The sequence below is a fragment of the Felis catus genome, chromosome D1 (genome assembly GCF_018350175.1).
Source record: "Felis catus isolate Fca126 chromosome D1, F.catus_Fca126_mat1.0, whole genome shotgun sequence".
Lineage (NCBI taxonomy): Eukaryota > Metazoa > Chordata > Mammalia > Carnivora > Felidae > Felis > Felis catus.
The window spans coordinates 115,266,980-115,287,360 of NC_058377.1; the positions used below are offsets into that span (position 1 = coordinate 115,266,980).

General features: G+C 53.3%; 1 protein-coding gene and 1 long non-coding RNA gene across 2 annotated transcripts; one reads left to right on the forward strand and one right to left on the reverse strand.

The window, feature by feature from the left end:
• Positions 1-1,393: 1,393 nt before the first annotated feature.
• Positions 1,394-7,820, reverse strand: NLRP6 (NLR family pyrin domain containing 6; the record flags this gene model as incomplete). The annotated part of the gene is made up of 7 exons (XM_023239763.2): positions 1,394-2,280; positions 2,752-2,919; positions 3,020-3,190; positions 4,313-4,405; positions 5,211-6,957; positions 7,211-7,249; positions 7,523-7,820. Coding segments are annotated over 7 exons (2,625 nt in total), but the record flags the coding sequence as incomplete, so codon positions are not given.
• Positions 7,821-8,059: 239 nt separating this feature from the next.
• Positions 8,060-9,884, forward strand: LOC109492267. The gene is made up of 2 exons (XR_002146122.3): positions 8,060-9,029; positions 9,449-9,884. It is a non-coding gene; the product is annotated as an uncharacterized LOC109492267 (long non-coding RNA).
• Positions 9,885-20,381: the final 10,497 nt, after the last annotated feature.

A 20,381-nucleotide genomic window follows, 5' to 3' on the forward strand; every position in this document is an offset into this window, starting at 1 on the left:
TCTGCTCTTCCTGTGGCCTCCCCCAGTGTCGGCGATGGGGACTCCACCTGTCCAGGTGCTCAGGCCCCGTGGTCCACCCTCTCCACTTCTGTCCACAAATCCTGTTGTTCACCACTTTCACGGCTTGTCAGCTCCATCATCCCCACTGCCACCCGGCCACCTCTGAGAGCAAGCCCTCCTCTTGGATGGACAGTCCACATGCCCTACTTATGCTCCGCCCTATATGGCCCTTGTTAACACAGCCGCAGCCACCCTGAGAGTGCCTTCTGCTCAGAAGCCTGCAATGGTGCCCGCCCCCACCCAGAGGGCAGGCCAGCTAGCATCCCTGACCACCTGCTCCCCACCGGCCCCCCTCACACCTCTGCTAGGCCACTGCTGCCACTGTGGCTTCCTTGCTGCCTCTGCAACAGTCCAAGCATGTGCCCTGTTATGGACTGAATGTTTGCGTGCCCCCAGATCATCCATTGAAATCTAATTCCCAGTGCGACCATTTTGGAAGTGGGGCCTTGGGGAGATTATTAGATCAAGAGCTGTCAAGAGTGGGATTAGAGCCCCTACGGGCAAAGGCCTGAGACCTAGCCCGCTCTTTCCACCATGTGGGGACACAGCAAGAGGAGAGCGCTCTGCAGACGGGAGGAGGGTCCTTGTCAGACACTGGGTTGACTGGCACCTTGGCCTTGGACATCCCAGCCTCCCGAGAAATGAATTTCTGTGTTTGGGAGGCCCCCCGGTTTGTGGTGTCTTCCAGCAGCCTGAGTCGGCCAAGACACTCCTCTTCATGGCTTTTGTACTGTTCCTTTGCCGGGAACACTTCCCTTCGAGGTACCCTCAGGGCTTGATGCCTCACTTCCGTCCTGTCCTGTCCTGTCCTGTCCATAAGAGATCCCTCCCTTGTAACGGGAAACCCTTGACTCCATGGTCTCCTCCCACTTTGCCCTGCTTTGCTTTCCTCCAAGCATTTGTTGGTGGCCATCTATACCTGTTTACTATCTGTCTTCCTGCCAGTTTCAGGAAGGCAGGGATTTTTGTCTGTTTTGTGGAATGAATGACTGGACTTGAACTATGATTATGGAAGGAAATTTCCCCTAGAAGTGAAGGGGCTGACTCCCATGCTTCTTTCCCACCTGGACTGGGGTCCCAGGAGCTGGCTAAGCCCTGCAGTGTTGAGCAGGGAAGACCTGAAGATTCAGGGCCTGTCTGCTGCTCGCCCTGTCCATCAAAGACAGGCCTCACCTCAGAGCTCCCTGTAGTAGGCTGTAGCCCTGAGTCTCAGTTTCCTCATCTGGGAAATGGGGAACACAACCCCACCCCACACAGATGGATTGGGACCAAAGGAAAGATTGTGAGCCCCCGTTAGGATGCTTGGCCGCATGCAACACAAATCAACACCAAAGAATCCAAAGGAGAATGTATTATCAGCACATGGACGTGGGGACAGGCTGCTTGCTGCCCCTTCCACCACAGCTCCTACCTGGAGTCCAGTCTGCTGTGGTCTCCCCCCTCCCCTGGTCTCCATCTCTGAAGACCTAGGCAGTGAATGGACACCACTGGGCTGGCACCACACAGCCTCGGGGATGGCTTCACTTCCGATGCCAAGACCCAAGTTCCTGGGGAGGAATGGTGACCTGCCTGCCTTTGGTCAGGGGTCAGCTTCTGCTTGATCCCTTGTGGCCAAGGGCAGAGTTGTGGGGCTGTGAGGCCCACAGTGCAGATGGGGATGGGATCAGTGAAGGAGTGGCTCTGCACTGAGCACACCAGGTCAAGGCCAATACGTGGCAGAGACTTGATGACTGGGAGCTGTCAGCATTATTGTTGCCGGGGGTATCTGATGGCTAGGGGGCCCCAGGAGAGGTAGGCGGGTGGAGCAGTTGGTGGGGGGTGGGGTGGGGCAAGAGGGCTCCCTGGGTGTAGAGAACAGAGACAGAACCTGTGCCCAGGGTATGGGGGGAGAGGCATGTTCTGGGACACCCGTCCCCGACCAGGTAAGGGACCATGTGTGTCCTTGCCTCTCACCTGCCTGCCCAGGGCCCCTCAGGCTCAAAAGGGCGGCCCGGAGCAGAGAGCAACATCCTCCTGCCCTTGGGATGAGGACATCTATTCCACAGGGCTGACCACAGTCCTCCCCCTGGCATTCAGGGCCTCAGAGGACACAGCTGAATCCCGTGGGAGGCTTAGGGGTGACTTTCCAGCAGTGGGTGTGTGATGACCAGACCCGGCTTTGCCTTCTTCACCTCCCGCAGCTCCTGCAGCGACTGCGCACTCAGCTTCACAGAGGTCAGACTGCGGCCATGTGTATGGACAGAAGTGGGAGTCGGTTGGGGAAGCTGAGGTCAGGGCTGGGGGGACAGTGACAGGAGAGCAGTGTGGGGGCAGTGATGGGGCTGTCAGCCTGGGCTGTGCCAAAGGCACACAGTGACGGAGGTGGTTAGTCAGGGGTGTCAGAGGTTGGGGAAAGAGGTTAGGCGGTGGGGGCCAGAGCCCTTGGGGGAGTAAAAAAGGCGTTGGGATCATTGGCCCAGACTTGCCATGGGCCCCGGATGACAGATGGACATTTGGTCTGGCAAAATGGTTGAAGCCGAGGGCTGGGGCTAGGACTTTTTGGAGCATGGGTCTCCAGGGGCTGGGTTTGAGTGTGGGCACTCGGGGAGCCCCGGGAGGAGTTACTCTTCAGGGTCTAGGGGAAGTCCCCAGGCACCCAGCCCAGTCGTTGAGAGGCCGAGTCCCCATCCCCCTTTCCGCCCCTGTGTCTACCTGAGGGTCTGTAGGCGGCATCCTGACTGCTGTAGGACTCTACACAGGTAGGTTACCACGGGTTCCGGCAGCTGGCAGTCACTTAGATCCAGGGCGGTCAACGCGGAGCTCTGGCTGAGTGCGCCGATGAGGTAATGAAGCGCCTCCTGGAGGGTGGGCTGCTGCACCCTGGGGGGGACGGCCACCCTCAGAGGCTGCTGCCAACCGCCCCCCTACCGTACCGTGTTCCTCCCCCTAGCCCCCCCCCCCCCCCAGGCCAGGCCCTCACCTGAGCTTCCGCACCCGGCACTGGGGCCAGGCCAGGCCCTCACTCAGCACACGCAGGCCGGCCTCACTGAGCCCGTTTTGCAGGAGGCCCAGCTCAGTCAGGGCGGGGGCCGCCCGCAGGGCCTCAGAGAGGTCTCGGCAGACAGAGTCAGACAGTTTGCAGCGGCACAGCCTGTGGTCAAGAGCACATGTGTCTGTCTTCAGCCCCCTTGGCCGCTTTACCGTCCCCACCTCTGCAAACTGCCCGCTCCTTGGGCGGCTGAGGCTCTGTCTGGAGAGGCGCTGGCTCGACAGGAAGTTTCCCCTGTCCTTTGTTACCCACCACACGTGTCCCTGGGGAGCCTTGGCCACATGTGCCTGTGCATGCTGGACTGCACTCCACTTTTCCTTAGGGCACTATTCTCTACCAGCTGTTGGATGAGCCAATGCGGATCTTACTGTCAGCGTGTTTAACTGCATGTAGCTGAGCATCGGGTTAAGGTGGCCATGGTTTGTTCATCCAGCTGGTCCCTGACGATGGGGAAGTGGGTGTTGTTTCCACCTTTGTTGCCATTATAAATACTGCTGTGATGAACACCACGCGTTCAGTTTAGTGGCAGCATTGATGGGCCAAACGCGCTGATCACCTTCTTGGCTCCCAATGTTTATCTCCAGGTTGCTGGAACGTCATACCAAGCGAGGTGACCGTGTCACCGTGGCCATAGGCTGTGCCCATCTCACTGTGCCCCACCGGCACTAGCTCCTACAATTTCTCTTACCTTCTGCTTACTTGGTGATAAGGTCACATACTCAGTGTTGTGCACCCACCGCTACGTTAACTCTCATACCAGCCCTCTGAGGCGGAACCTTCCATTCCACAGAGGAGGAAACGAGTTCAGACAGACTGACTCGCCCAAGGGCTCGGAGGCAGGCAGCCTGGACTTCAGAGCCTGTGCCCTCAACACCTCCCTCCACTGCTTGTAAGAGCCCAGAGGGACTGCCCATCACTTTCCAGTAGCAACTAGTAGCCTTCCTTCGGAAGGAAAATTTATTCTGGTCTTCTTTACCTCCCCACCCCCAGAACACTCAGCAGCACCCTGCTTCACACCCTCCTTCCTAGCCCCGGGCCACACCGCCTCCTCGCTCCTCCGCGCTACGTGGGCAGAGCCCATTGGCCCCAGCACAGGACGCCAGAGGCCACAGGCTCTCAGCCTGTCCCCTCTGCCATGTCCAGACAGGGCTACCCCTCTGCCCCTGCCCAAAGTACCCTGCTCTGCATCCCTCCAGGGGGGGCCGTGGGGGCCTGGTCACTCACGTCAGGCTGCTCAGACCGCAGTGTTGGTCAGTCATGGCCTCAAAGAGCGAACGCAGTGGAGAGGCCTGGGTTTTTTTCATGGTGGCTTGTGAACTGCCAGGAGAGACAGCAAGGTGAAGCCCACTCGTCCCCTCCCAGTCCCCACCTCTTTCCTGTGGCCCTGAGTGTCAGAGCTGCCTCCGCTCTCCACCTCAAGCTGAGCCAGGACCCCTCCACCCTCTTTGCTCCAAACCCAGAGTGAAACCACTCATCTGTGGCCCCATGCAGCTCCCCGCTGAAGCAGTCTGCCTGAGTCCAGTGGGGGGCATGTCACCCACATCCCATGTGGGTCTGATTGCGCCTGCAGTGGGCGTCCCCAGCCCCGGCCCGTCGGCATCCTGACATTCATTATTTCAACAGATGCTGAGCTCTGGGTCAAGTGCTGAGTTGGAGTTAAGTACACAGAAGACTTAGCCCTGAAGGAGCTCAGGATCTGGCGAAGGGTAGACATCATGGCATACAGTGGTCAGTGGGGCACTTCTGGGGCCAAAGGGGTCCCAGGCCAGCTGAGGGAGGCTGGGAAAGCATTGAGGATAGGCAGCAAACAGAGTGTTCTGGGTGCACGACACAGCAGGTGCAAAAGCTCAGGGCACAGCCGGCGTGGTGTATTCCATGCTAGGAGTGTGGATGTGGATGGCTGGGGGTTGGCATGGCAGGACAGGCGGGGGAAGATGGACATAGGGAGCCGCCTTGCAAGGGGGTGGGCGTAACCAGCCCTGAAGTCCTGCTCTCCTCTGGGGGACAGGCTTCCCCTGCTCAGACGGAGACTCGGGTGCACTGGCACACGCGCCCCCCGGCCCCCGCCCCGCCCCCTCCCCCAGGGCCTGGGAACCAGGACAGTCTTGCCCTGTAGACTCACGAGCTTCCGCCCAGGCTGCCATGCAGTCGTTTCATCAGGTTCTTCTTCTTTTTCTTCTCGTGTGCGGGGGCCAGTCCACAGCTAACCAGCCGCAGGGCCTGCCCCTCGGGGCAGCACCTTATGCAGTAGCTCAGGACCACCACATCCATGCGGCTTAAGCACACCCGCTCCAGCGCCAGCTCAGGGAGGCCACGCAGGGCCTGGCTCACAAAGGCGCCCTCCTGAGTCTCGTACAGGCAGTACAGCAGCTCCAGCACGTAGTTGAGCTCGCCCTCATCCTCTTCCAGCTCCTCCCTGCCCTCCGGCGCTTCCGTCTCTTGGGTCCCCTCCGGTGCCGCCCTCTGGTGGCCCTGGTCCTGCACCCACCGCAGGACGTCCTGCTTCACGCGCTCTGAAACCACGCAGCCGAAGTGGCGCTCGACGTCGCGCATCCGCTCTGTGTTCAGCAGCCCGAAGAGGAAGCGCGTGGTGAGCGCGAGGTGGCCGCGCAGCTCGGCGTTGCCCCGCAGAAGCGCCCCGACGCTGTCAGCCGGTGCCCGGTCTCCCTTGTCATCCAGCAGGTAGGACAGCGCGGCGAAGAATTCCTGGAAGCTCTGGTCCATGAACTGGTAGGTGACCTCGGTCTCCAGCACGCCCGGCAGCTCTTTCTTGCTGAGAAACAGCCTCTGGATTTTAGAGCCGCGAAGTTGCAGTCTTTCCAGGTCCTTCTCCGCGAACTGCGCCCTGTGCCCGAGGAGGCCTTCGCGGGCCAGGCGGCACAGCTTCCGCAGCTCGCCCTGCACCTGGGGCCCGTCGGCGGCGGGCGCCGAGCTCAGGAAGCTGGCGACGAAGAACAGGTACACGGACGTGGTGGTCTTGGAGGTGCGCGACAGGTCCTGGCCGAGGTCGAGCTGCTGGCGCAGAACCGTGCACACGATCCAGCACACGAAGGGCACGAAGCACAGCGCGAACAGCGTCTCGTTCTCCTTCACCGAGCGGTAGGCCTGCTCCGCCAGCCACTCCTCCCGGAAGAACTTGTGGAAGTACTTCTTCTTGTCTTTGTCGGAGAAGCCGCACACCTCGGCGCACTGCGGCGAGCACAGGCGGCTCTGCAGCCTCCCGGGGGCCGTGGCGCGGGCGGTCACCAGCAGGCGGGCCCCGGGCAGCAGCGTCTTGCCCATCAGCCCGCTCAGCACGCGCGCGCCCTCCGCCTCCTCGAAGGGGTCGGTGCAGGGCGCCGCGTCGGCGGGCGCGGGCGGGGGCAGCTCGTCCGCGCCGTCCAGGATGAAGAGCAGGCGCTCGGCGCGGGCGAGCAGGAGCCGCACGGGGGCGCTGCGACCCGGGCACTGGTCGAGGATCAGGCCGGCCAGGCTGCACGTGCCCGGGCGCTCCAGCAGCTCGCGGCAGGGCAGGAAGAAGGCGAAGTCCACCTGGCCGTGGTACAGCTTGCCCGCCGCCCAGTCGTACAGGATTTTCTTGGCCGCCATGGTCTTGCCGATGCCCGCCGGGCCCTGCAGCAGCACCGTCAGAGGCCGCTGGCCCTCTCCGTCGCGGCCGAACAGGCGGTTGAAGGTGTGCGTGTCGGAGCGCCGCGCGCGCTGCGTCTCCCGCTCGTCCGCGGGCCCCAGCGCCCCGTCCACCGACGCGGCGCCTTCGCGCGCGATGAGCAGTTTGGTGAAGCGCTTGTTGATCTTCACGGAGCGCGCGTTCCTCTCCTTCACCTTGGCATGCTGCTGCAGGACGTGCTCTCTGTACTTCTTCTTGTACTCTGGCGCGGGGGGGGGGGGGGGGGCGTGTCAGCCCGCCCGCCGCCCCAACCCCCTGGGCTCAGGTCTCAGCCCCCCCAACCGCCCCCCCCCACCCCAGCCAGCCTTGCCACACAACTCTCCCCCGGGACCGGCTGTCGGGAATCTCTGAGCGGTGTAAAACACCCTCGTGCTGCAAACCTGGGGGTCACCCCCCACCCCCGCCCCCGCCCGCCGACAGCTTGGGTCTTGTGCTTCCCGCAGACAGAGACCTACCGGACACGGAGAGCAGCGAGGAGGAGCTGGGGCCGAGCCCTGGAAGGGAGAGCTGTGGTGAGGCCCTGCCGAATGTGCAGGGGGCTGGGGGGGGGGGCGCAGTAGGGAGTTGGGGCTACCCCTCAAGAGCGCCCGGATCCGAGCCCTGCGGCCCCTGGATGTGTGGGTGGCGTGCTCTCGGGCGCGGGGGAGGGGGGCGCGCCGGGACTTTTCTGGGGAAGCGGGAAGGATGGCGGCCGAGGCCCAGACTCTGCCTCCGGCGGGAGCGAACGGAGGCGCGGGGACCCTGGCGACCCTCCGCCCCGCGCTCACGCTTCAGCCGGTCCTCCTTGAGCCGCTCCGCCACGTCGCGGATGTCAGCCCTCTTCAGAGTCTTTCGGGTCACGTCCAGCGCAGGCTCCGGCCCGTAGAATTGGATCAGCTCCTCCACGAGGTTCAACGCGTCCGCGCCCTGCAGCCGCCCCCACGGGATGCTGCGGCCATCCTGCTGCGCGTCCCGCAGCTTGTGGCGGAAGCGCTTCAGGTGCTCCTGGCTCAGGCTCTCCAGCGCGCGCTGGAGCAGCTCTCGGGCTGTGGCGGCACGGAACTCCGCGCTGGGCGCGGTCGGGCGGGGTCAGCACATCTGCGGCGCCGGTGACCCCGGCCTTGCCCCGCCGCCCCCCACAGCCTCGGCCCGGGCGTCGGGGCACCCACGACGGGCAAAGGCTCAGATGAGCCCCCATCTCCCCAGCTGACTCCAGGCCCACGTTTGGTGGCCCCCAGCCGGGAGAGAAGTTCTTCCCTCCCAGGACCTCGGTCGGGGGGCGGGGGGGGGGGGGCAGTGTGGGGGCGGGCGGTGCTCTGCCCCAAGGCTTTGCCTCTGACGGCGCTGCCCCTGGTTGTGATAGAGGTCACTGGGGGCAGGCGCTGGCCACCGCCGACCCAAGCGCTGGGGGACCGCCTTCCCGCCCTGCACCCTCCTTCCTGTGTTCTTCCACACACCTGGCCAGGCCGGCTCAAAAGCCTCAGATGAGGGTGCCTACAAGGGCCCGTGCTCTGCCCTTTCCTCCCTTCTGTCCCTTCCCTTCCTTGGGAGCCTGGGCGGAGAGCCACACTCACCGCCCACACCGCCCACTCTGCGTGCCTGAGTTCCCCATCACACCCATCTCACTGCACCCTTTGGTGGCCCAGGCTGGGCGCCTTGCACCAGGCAGGGGCTGAGTCTGAGTCCCTGGTGGGGAACAGACACCAAGGGTGCCTTCTGTGCGAATAGAGTCCCTAGAATCCTGAGCCTGGGAGATACTGGGGGAAAGCTGTGGACCAGCTGTGTGAAGCCCCAGGGAGTGGGCAGAATGAGGTGAGGCCCCCACAGGCTGGGGCCAGCCGCTTCCCGTGTGACCACCCTGAAAGCCAGCACTCACCCGGACTGGAAGTCCTCTGGCTGCTCCATGGAGTCCGGCCCTTAGGACTGGCACTGAGGGGCAGGTGTGGGGATCAGAGAGGTTATTTATCTCTCCCTAGGTTGATTAGAGCCGTGTTCTAGGGGAGCTGTCCAGCCCCACCCATGCCCCAGACCCGAGTGGCCTAGCTCAGCCAGCGCCCAGATGTCAGTCCACCAGTCACCAAGCTCCCAGACTCAGGCACTGGACGCACTCCCCCTTTAAGAGTTCTGCGTGCTGACCTTTGATTTTCCTCTAATCCTTGTTTCAGTTGGTGTTCTCTGAGAACCCATAGGGCGTGGCAGTGAGGCACGGCTGTGAGCAGGTACCTGCAGAGTAGGGTGGATGGTGTGAAGAAAGGGGCTGGCTCAGAACTAGGCCTTCAGCTTGGAGGGCTCAAGGTAGGTTAAATTCTGAAGGCAGGAGTGAGGAAGGGCTTCTTAGATGGAAGGGACACTGGGAACGAGGGAGGGACTTGCACAATGTTATCGGAAAGGAAGCTGTCATGGGGGAAAGGGAAGAGTTGTGTGGCTTCCCAAGCCTGGCTTGAGCAGGCTGATGGGAAGAGGTTTGGAGGTGAGGAGTGTGTGTGTGTGTGTGTGTGTGTGTCTGGGTCTGTCTATGTGGCCACTTTATACTGTGTTTGAGTGAATGTATCTGTGGTCAGCTGAATAATAGGCCCCAAAGATATCAGGCCGTAACCCCCGGAATCTGTGAAGGTCCCCTCACGTGCCGAAAGCAGCTTTGCAGATTGAACTCGGGGGCTAGAGATGGGAAGATCGTCCTGGGCTACCCAGGTGGGCTGTAAATGTCATCTCAGGTGTCACACGATAGAGGCGGAGGGAGATTTGGCCCAGGAGAAGGCAACGTGACTGTGAACCGAGATGCTGGACTGCTGGCTTGGAAATTGGAGGAAGACGCCATGAGCCTAGGAGCGCCAGGAACAGAGCACTGGAGGCTGGAAATTCGAGGTGAGGACACACCCTCTAGAGCCTCCACAGGGAGTGTGGCTGAACCAACACGGGGAACTCAGCCCAGTGACACTGATTTTGGACTTCTGAACTCTGGAGCTGTGAGAGAATAAATGTGTGTTGTTTTAAGCCACCAACTTTGTAGTATCTTGTTAGAGCAGTCATAGAAAATGAACACAGTATCTCTCTGAGCATTTCTGTGAAACTGTCTGCAAGAACAGGTGTTCTGGAATATTCACTGCCTTCCACCCATTGTTTTTAATTAAAAAAAATTTTTAATGTTTATTTATTTCTGGCGGGGGGTGGGGAGAGAGAGAGAGAGAGAGAGAGAGAGAGAGAGAGAGAGAGAGAGGCAGAGGGCAAGTGGAGGGGGGTAGAGAGAGAGACAGAATCTGAAACAGGCTTCAGGCTCTGAGCTGTCAGCACAGAGCCTGACGCAGGGCTTGAACTCAAGAACCACAAGATCACGACCTGAGTCGAAGTCAGACACGTGACCAACCAAGCCACGCTTTAAAAAAAATTTTTTTTAATGTTTATTTGCCATAAGCCATCCCTGTGTTCAGTCCTGCTTCCACAGGAGCCTTGAGAGCTGCTCCCTGGGGAGAGAGCCCAGAGTCCTGGGAGCCTCTATTGCCCTGCCCCCTCCACCAGGAGGGGACCCACAGAGGCGCCCATTTAGCCCTAACTTTTTTTTTTTTGGTCTATTTAAGACAAATAGATCCCACGTCTCCATGAGGAGGGCTCAGGCTTTCAGAGGTATGGATCTGTTTAGCCACACTCACATCTACCCCAGGTAACCCCCTCCCTCTCTTCTACTCCCTGAATTCCCCCTTTGACTGCCCTCCACACCAGGCAGCTGCCTGGACAGGGCGAGGTTGGCAGCAGAGAGGCTGGAGGGGCTGCCGCCAGCACACGAGGGTGGCACTTTGTGCTTTTAAAGGATGTTTGTGAACATGAATACATCTCACTGTTCCCACAGAGCCAGAGAGGTGGGGCCAGTGTCCAGGCCTTCTGTGTTGAAGCAGCCTCAACCGGGTCCAGCCCAAAGCAGGGACAAGACCCTCACTCCGGACCATGGTGTGGGTAACAGCCAGCAAAGCAGAGGAGTGGACTGGGTCTCCTGGGGGTCAGGGTCCTGGGAACAAGCCCTTAGCAGAGTTCGGCCTCAGCTCTGGGAGAGGTTGGTGTGTGTGTGTGTGTGTGTGTGTGTGTGTGTGTGTGTGACTGTCATGAGTTCTGTATGGGGTCCCAGCTCCCTTGACCTGCGGGCTCCTGACTTAGCTTCTGCAGTGTGCTGGGATTCTGCACAGGCAAAACAGCAGCAGGTGTGGGTGTGTCCCGGCCTGTGGACAGACTGCGGGCCCCGCACAGCTCGGTGGGCATTGCAGGGCCCTGGGTTGCAGCCTCACCGGCAAAGACCCCAGTGTGCCCCTCGTGGACGCCTCACTGAGCCCCACTCCAACCCTGAGGCACTGCATACACGTTCCTCCAGGCAGAGAGAGATGTCCCACATCGGCCCATGCTGTGTTTCCCCTAAACGCACATTCACTTTCCCTCTCCACAGTATAATTTCTCAAAAGCAAGTTCTCTACAACTGCACTCTCTCCTTTTCATTATTACTTCAGACAGAAAGTGTCACCATCAAGAGCACAATCTCCTAGCCAGACTGTCAGGATCAAATCCTGCTTCCACCATCCCATAGCTGGGTGACCTTGGACACTACGTAACCTCTCTGTGCTTCCGTTTCCTCATCTGTAGAATGGCATGGTAAAGGCACGTCAGTGCTGAGGGCAGAGAGGAGAAAGCTGTAAGGCAGGTGCCTAGCCCATTCTAGGCACTGGCTATCACCACCTCTGTGGAAGGCCCCTCACAGTTTTCTGTGTCACCAAGAGCATCCCGATTTCTAAATCCACTCCAGTTCTGACCGTGAACTCTTCCTTGAAAGGCATGCTCTTTTCCTTTTGTCAGAGGAACTGAGGGGGCATGTCAGACAGAGGGAGGGTGTGCATCTGCCATAACCAGCACGGGAAGGGCCCTGAGGCCGCTGATTTGGGGATGTCAAGGTCATCCCCATACCCTAAGATGGACCCTCCGTGAGTGCACTCTGTACCCCATAAACTCTCAGCTGCTGCTGCTAACAGCCCTGGAAAAAGCTTTGATGATGGGAGCCGGTATCAGGGAGCCTTGCCACGAACTGAGCCACGGAAGTATGGGGATGAGGAGGGGACATTGGGAGCAGGTGTACGGGTGCAGATGGGGGGTGGAGAAGGCCAAGAGAGAAAGGGAGAAGCAGGTGAGAAAAGGAGATACAGGTGGCAGCGTGGCCAGCAGTGATACTGGACTGTGTCACCCCAGCTTCAGCTGCTGAGCAGGGCCACTCCCAAGGGCACAAGTTTTGAACTCTTGAACAAGTAATTAAGACTGCATTGTGAAATTCCTCAAAGGTCTCTCGCACAGGGATTTTGCCACCCAGGAAACCTTTGATCATTTCTTCCTCACTCCCACATTTTGTCCTCACGGCAGCTGCGAACGAGGTCTCTCAGGAGTTGCCCACACTGCCCACTCCTTCTTCGGGGCCTCCTGTCCCCTTAGTTCTCCTGCCTTTGAAAAGCCTCGCTCTAGAGCACTGGTGCCCTCAGCAGAATGCTTCCTCCTTCCCTGTTCTCAGCATTCCCCTTCATATCTTGACCTCACAGAAAGAACCATTTCTGGAGGAATGGGTAAGATGAGGAAAAAATGAACCTATAGCTGACCCCCTCCTCTTGTGCCAACAAATTAGATAACTTGGATGAAATGGACAGATTCTTAGAAAGTCACAAACACACTGACTCAAAAGAAACAATCTGAATAGATCTATAAGAAGTAAAGAGATTGAATTAATAATATAGAAAAATTCCCACGAAGAGAAGGCCAGGCCCAGATGGCATCACTAACGATTCTGTCAAATATTTAAAGCATTACTAACACTCCTTCACAAACCCTAACAAAACATGTAAATGAAAAGAATATCCCTCCCCCCCCAATAAATAAAATAAGGAAAAGAAAAGAATACCTCCCAATCCATCCTGTGAGGCCATACTACTCTGATACCAAACCAGGCAAACACATTGCAAGAAAACTAAAAGACCAATATCCCTGATAAATATAGACACAAAAAAAATCTCCAACAAACTCCTCGCAAATAGAACCATCAATGTATAAAAATAATTATAAACCATGGCCAAGCGGAACTTATCCCAGTAGTGTGAGGTTGTCTTGACATTCCAAAGTCAATTAGTGTAACAGGGGAGTCCTCTCTGTACCCACCCAATAGGAGCTGGCCAGGCAGCCTGGATGGTTCTCACTCCCCTTTTGTCTGATGAGGGTTCTCATTGCAGTGAGTCTGTTCCTTTTATACCCTTGGATGCTGGGGGTTCTGGCGGTGTCCTGTCTCTTAGCCTTCAGAAGGTCTAGTGGCTACGAGATCAAGACCAAGGAGTCAGCAGGGCTGGTTTCTTCTAAGGCATTTCTCTCAGACTTGTAGGTGGTTGTAGGTGGTGGTCTTCTTCCAGGGTGTTCACATGGTCTCCCATGTGCAAAATCCAATACAGATTTTAATACATCCTCACCTACTGAGGGAAGGAAGATATCCAGCCCCAGCCCTCTCTAGCCTTCCTGTCTCACTCAAAGAAGAATTTTGAAAGAAGGCAGAGGGCAAGAAAACACTCACCTTACCAAAAGAAGAACAAAGATATGAATTACATCAGATCTCTCTTAGAAATCATGCAAGCAAGAGGAGAGTGGAATGAAATATTTAAATTGTTTAAAGAAAAAAAAATCCACCTACCTAGAATTCTGTATCCAGTGACATTATATTTCAAAAGTGAGGGAGAAATAAAGACTTTCTCATATAAACAAAAATTGTGGAAATTTGTCACCAGAAGGCCAGCCTTGAAAGAAATGTTAATAGAAGTTCTTTAGAGAGAAGAAAAAGGACATGGGTCACAATTCAGCTCTACGTAAAGAAATGAAGACTATTGGTGAAGGGACAAATGAAGGTAAAATAAAATATTTTATTTTTCTTATACTTAACTGATCTATCAGTTTATTCAAGATAACAATAGCAATATATTGGATGAAAATAGCTCTCGAGTAAGGGAAATGTGTGATGGCAACGTTATAGGGGATGGGAGTGGGTCGGAATTAGGGATACCTTGTTGTAAGATACTTGCACTACTGGTGAAGTGGTATTGTGAAAATATATGAGAGCAGATTTAGATAAACTGTAAAGGTAAATTGCAAAATCTAGGGCCACCACAAAAGCATTTTAAAAGAGTATAATTGATATGCTAAAGGAAGAGAAAAATCAGAATAATATAAAAGTACTCAAAACCTGAGAAGCCAGAAAGAGAGTGGAAGGAAAAAAGAACAAGAAAGAGAGACAAAGGCATCAAAATAGCAGACAGTCAGAAATATGGTAAATACGAATTCAACTATATCAATAATCAGTTTAAATGTAAATGACCTAAATGCCTATTAAAAGAGAGACTATCAGAGTAGATAAAAAACATGACCCAACCCTGTGTTGTCCACAAAAAGCCCACATTAAATATAAAGACACAGATAGGTTAAAAGTAAAGGGAAAGAGAAAGGCACACCAGGCTAACACTAATCAAAAGGAAACTGGGTGGGTGAAGGTGGCCAAAGGTCCAAATTTCCAGTTATGAGATAAACAAGCACTAGGGGTATAATGTACAACATGGTGACCATGAACACTTCTGGATGTCATATATAAAAAATGGTGAGAATAAATCCCTAAGAGATCTCATCACAAAGAAAAAGGTTTCTTTTCTTTTTTCTTTTCTTTTCCCTTTTCTTTCTTTCCTTTTTTTCCCCCTTATTTTGTATGTATGTGAGATGATGGATCTTAACTAAACTTATGTGGTGATCATTTCACAATATATGTAAATCACATGATCATGCTGTACACCTTTAACATACAGTTTATAAGTGTGTCAATTATATCTCAATAAAACTGAGAGAAAACTGGAGTAGTTTTATTAACTTAAGACAAAGCAGATTTTAGGACAAGAAAAATCATCAGAGATAAAGAGGGACATACATAATGATAAAAGGGTTAATTCTCCAAGTAAACATAACAATCCTTGATGGGTAGGCACCTAACAAGAGTGTCAGATACCTGAGGAAGAAACTAATGAATTTCAGGAGAAATAGATGAATCCAGTTTTACATTTGGAAACTTCAACACCCCTCTCTCAGAAATGGACAGACCCATAGTTGAACTCAACACCATCAATCAACTGGATATAGTAGACATCTATTGACTGCTTCCACCAACAACAACAGAACACACATTCTCCTCAAGCTCATGTGAAACATTCATCTAGACAGACCACATTCTGGGCCATAAAACATACCTTAATGGAATTAAAATAGCAATCAATAAGACAAAGTTATCCATAAAATCTCCAAATATTTGGAAATTAAACAACACACTGCCCAATAACACAGTGGTCAAACAAGAAGTCTTAAGAGAGTGTTTAAAATATTGCTGCCTAAATGAAAATGAAAAAAAAAACTTATTAAAATTTGCAAGATTCATCTAAATCCATGCTTAGAGGAAAATTTATAGCATTGCATGCATATATTAGAAAAGAAAAATGTTCCAAAATCAATAATATAAGCTGCTACCCTGAGAAAATAGAAAAAGAAAAGCAAATTAGATGCAAGGTAAGCAGAAAAAAAAAAGAAATAGTAAAAATTAGAGCAGAAATCAATGAAACTGAAAGCAGGAAGTTAGTAGGAAAACAATCAAAGAATGAGAAGCTATTTCTTTTTTTTTTTTTTCAATGTTTATTTATTTTTGGGACAGAGAGAGACAGAGCATGAATGGGGGAGGGGCAGAGAGAGGGAGACACAGAATTGGAGGCAGGCTCCAGGCTCTGAGCCATCAGCCCAGAGCCTGACGCGGGGCTCGAACTCACAGACCGCGAGATCGTGACCTGGCTGAAGTCAGACGCTTAACCGACTGCGCCACCCAGGCGCCCCATGATGGCTGAAGTCAGACACTTAACCGACTGCGCCACCCAGGCGCCCCATGAAAAGCTATTTCTTAGAAAAGGTCAATAAAACTCATAAGCCTCTAGTAAGACTAACCAGGAAGAAAAAGAGAGATAATGTACAAATTATTAATATCAGAAATAAAAAAGGGCCATCACTACAGATCCTATGGACATTAAAAGGATAATAAAGGAATATTATGAACAACTCTATGCTCACAAATTTGCCATTTTAGATAACATGGATCAATTCCTTGAAAGACACAATATACCAGAACTCACACAAGGAGAAGTAGATAGTATGACTATGTGTGTATCTACTAAAAAAGTTGAATGTTTTTTAGTGTGTATCTACTGTTTTAATGTGTGTATCTACTAAAAAAGTTTTTTAGTGTGTATCTACTGTTTTAATGTGTGTATCTACTAAAAAAGTTGAATGTTCCAAAACAGAAAGTGCAAGGCCCAGATGTGTTCACTGGTGATCTATTAAACATTTAAAGAGGAAATGATAACAGGTCTACAATCTCTTCCAGATAATACAAGCAGAGGGAATACTTCCTAGCCCATACTATGAAGCCAGCATTGTTTTAATACCAAGACCAGACAAAGACATTGCAAAAAATATTTTTTGAACAAATCTCTCATAGACATAGATGCAAAAATCTTCAACTAAATATTATCAAATTTAATCCAACATGTGTAAAATTAATTATACACCACAACCAAGTAAGATTTATCCACATACGCAAGGCTGATTTAATATTAAAAAATCAATTAGTGTAATCTATTACATCAACAGGCTAAGAAAGAAAAATCACATCATCATGTCACATCATCAAATACGGAAAAAATATCTGATAAAACCCAACACCAATTCATGAGAAAAAGTTTCAGCAAACTAGGAATACAGGGGAACTTCCTCACTTAATAAAAAAAGATCTGCCAAAAACCCTACCACTGATATCCTACTTAATGGTAAGAAAGCAGATGCTTTCCCTCTAAGACTGGGAATGAGACAAGGAAACTCTCACCACTCCTAATCCACCAAGGAAGTCTTAGCTTATGCAATAAGACCACAAAAGAAAATAAGGGTATACAGATTGGGAAGGAAGAAATATACTCTTTTTTTCCCCCACACATGACATTATTACGTAGAAAATTCCAAAGATTAAAAAAAACTGCTGGGGGGCGCCTGGGTGGCGCAGTCGGTTAAGCGTCCGACTTCAGCCAGGTCACGATCTCGCGGTCTGTGAGTTCGAGCCCCGCGTCAGGCTCTGGGCTGATGGCTTGGAGCCTGGAGCCTGTTTCCGATTCTGTGTCTCCCTCTCTTTCTGCCCCTCCCCCGTTCATGCTCTGTCTCTCTCTGTCCCCAAAATAAATAAACGTTGAAAAAAAAAATTAAAAAAAAAAAAACAAAACTGCTGGACCTAGTAAGCAATTATTGTGAGGTTTCAGGATGCAAGGTTAATATATATGAGTCACTTTCTTTCCTATACACCGGCAATGAACAATTGGAATTTGAAATTAAAACATAACATTTACATTAGTACCAAAAAAGGTAAACTACTTAGGTATAAATCTAACAAAATATGTACAAGATCTGTATGAGTTGAAAGATTATGTGCACACAGAAGCTGCACACAGATGTTTATAGCATCTTTATTCATAATTGCCCAAACGTGGAAGTATCTGTTCTTCAATAGGCTAATGAATAAACAAACACTGGGACATCCACACAATTGAGTGTTAATCAGTGATAAAAAGAAACAAGATATCAAGCCATAAAAAGACATGGGAGAACCTTCAAGGGTATTTCTAAGTGAAAACAGTCAGTCTGAAAAGGCTACATAGTATGACTTCAACTCTATGACATTCTAGGAAAGGCAAAGCTATGGAGACAGTAAAAAGACCAGTGGTTGCCAGGAGTTGGGGGGAGGGAGGGATGAATAGGAGGGAACAGATTTTTATGGTGCGTGACACTATCGTGGTAGACACATGACATTATGCATTTATCCAAACCCACAGAATCTTCAGCCAAGAGTGAACCATAGGGGCACCTGGGTGGCTCAGTCAGTTAAGCATCCGACTCTTGATTTTGGCTCAGGTCATGATCTCATGTTACAACACGGAGGTGCCTTGAAAACATGTTGCTTGCTCAGTGAAAGAATCCAGACACAGAATGACAAGTATTGTATGATTCTACTTGTACGAAGTGTCCAGAACAGGCAAACCCACAGAGATAAGAAGTAGATTAGAGGTGGCCAGGGGCTAGGGGAGACTGGGAGTGACTGCTAATGGGTAAGGACTTCTTTTTGGAGCAACAGAATGTTCTAGAATGGACTGTGGTGATGCTTGCACAACTCTATGAACATACTAAGGACCACTGGATTATATACATGTTAAATGGGTGGATTTTATGGTATATAAATTATATGTCACTGAAGAAGTTTTAAAAACATTAATTCCAGTTTGCAACCTCATAAGGGGTCTTCTAAGCAGCCTTAGTTTGGTGAGCACATGTGGTGTGGGTGAGCCTGGCTCTGTCTGGACCCCGTCAGCTTGTTGGATCCCAACAAGGCCTGAGCAGTGAGTGGCAGGGCTGCCCCCTCCCACAGCCACCTTAAAAGACCATGTCACCACAAGCCCATGGGAAGTGAGAAACATGAGGGCACGTCCCCTCCCTCCAAGGGGGAGGCCAGGGTTTGCACGTGTCACTGCCACTCACTCTCTGGGCCACTTTCTCGTGGGGCCACACTCAGCTATAGGGGAGTTTGGGCCATGTGCCCGGCCTAAATCTCATGACTGAACACACTCCATCCTAAGTTTGTTCTCCCAAAAAGTTATGATTCCAACCCACTATTCCCCTCAACCTTGAGTGTAATCCAGGGACCGATATGGCTCACGCTGGGTGAATTGCCTCCAGATCCAGCAGCTGGTCGTGCTGGTGCCGTGTTCCCTGGCTCAGGTGCAGGACGATTTCAGGTCGAGGTACCTCGGGTTATCTAAGTTAGGTTCAATTCTCCAAGAATCCCCTAACAAGACCCACATTCATCTGAATAGCCTCCTGATTCAGGGCTCACACCCAGTCCAGAAACCATCAGTTCAGCCTGGAAGCCTCCAAGAAACAGTGTTGTTCCGTGTTTCAGCTTCTCCGGAGGAGCAACACAAGGGTTTATGCCCATCACTGAGCAACCTTTTTCTTGAAGAAACTCTTTGGGTAATTTCTCTCTCTGCCTGAAGTTCTAAGCTCAGGGCAGTAGCTGAAAATTCCCCTCTGGTCCTCTCTCCTCCACTCTCCTGTCCGAGGCTCCCAGAACCCGTTCTGTCCCGTTCACTTCTGCGGCCCCTCCCTCCCTCCTCTCACTGCCCCCTCCCCTGCATGCTGATACCCACACTCCTTCCCTGCTAGGTCTCTCTGTCCTTGGACTACATTTCTCTTGAGGGGCGGCACAGAAGCCGCAGCATCACCACACCTCCAGACGCCCCTCCCAGCAACCTTTCCGACACAATTGACCTCCTGGAGCCCCAAAGGGAGTCAGATGTGGCAGGCCCTGCCAGCTGCTGGCTCAAGACCCATTCTGCCCTTCTTCCCCATCAACAGAGCCCCATTTTGTGTGGGTGAGTCACAACAGTGTGAATGTGCTTAGTGCCACTGAGCTGGGTGCCTGGAGTCGGTGAAGACGGTACTTTTTATGTTGTGTGTATTTTATCACAGTTTAGTAAGACAAAGAAAGTGAATGTATCTATAATCCGATTAATTATTAGCACATTCTCCCAGATGGGTCAGGAAACATGGTCTCTGTTGATCTGGGAAGGGCTGTTAGCAGGTCCTTGAGAATAGCAATGCTATCTCTCCTTGGCAGAATAGGGCCCATAAAATGTTATCAGGTTTTTCACGCACTGACCCTTACCACCTTCAGAGAGCAGGTGTCTGCCAGGTGCCTGCCCCAGACCCGCCCCGCGCCCACAACCCCCCCCCCCCCCATCAGAGCCTGGGCTGGTCAGAACCCTGGAATCCTCCCCAGGCCTAATTAATCATTGCCTTGCTGACAGCTAGTGGGGCGCCTTCCACCAGCCTGGGGCTCCCAACCTTTGGCCACAGCACCCCCCTCGGGGAGGGAAAGGCAGCTTTCTACTCTTGCCTGGCTCCCAGTTTCCTGCTGATCTCTGCTGGCGGAGAGGTCTTGCCCTGGGGCCTTCTGTGGGCAGGGTTTGGTGGAGAGTGGAGGGTTATGGATGGGGTACAGCTTTCTTATGAAAGGTGGCCTGGACCCACAGTTCTAGGGGACAGACCCCACTTCGTTGCCTCACCAGAGGGATGAGAGGGGGTGCCCACCTTTGCCAAGAGAACAGGAGGCCTGGCAGAAGCAAAGAGCTGGGTGACCCCTGAAACATAGAGGCAAGAACCCCTTCCTTGAGAGCTTTCATGGCTGCTGAGGCCATGGAGGGGGTAGACACAGGGAAGTTCCTGGGGCTTAGCTGCTGCACGTGGGGAGCCCACCCAAGGCCTAGCTCTTGGCCTCCTCCCGTGAGGGGCCCCTGCCCCCACCTAAGGATTACATGTTGCCTGCGGTGAAGGGCGGATGGCTCACCCTCTCCTCTCCCACGACAAGACCCACGATGTGACTCGAGCAAGCACACAGCGGACAGAGGTACAGCACTCTCTGCCTCCTCTGCTCAAATGACACTCCCCAGAGGCCACAGGCCCTTCCCAGCTACCACC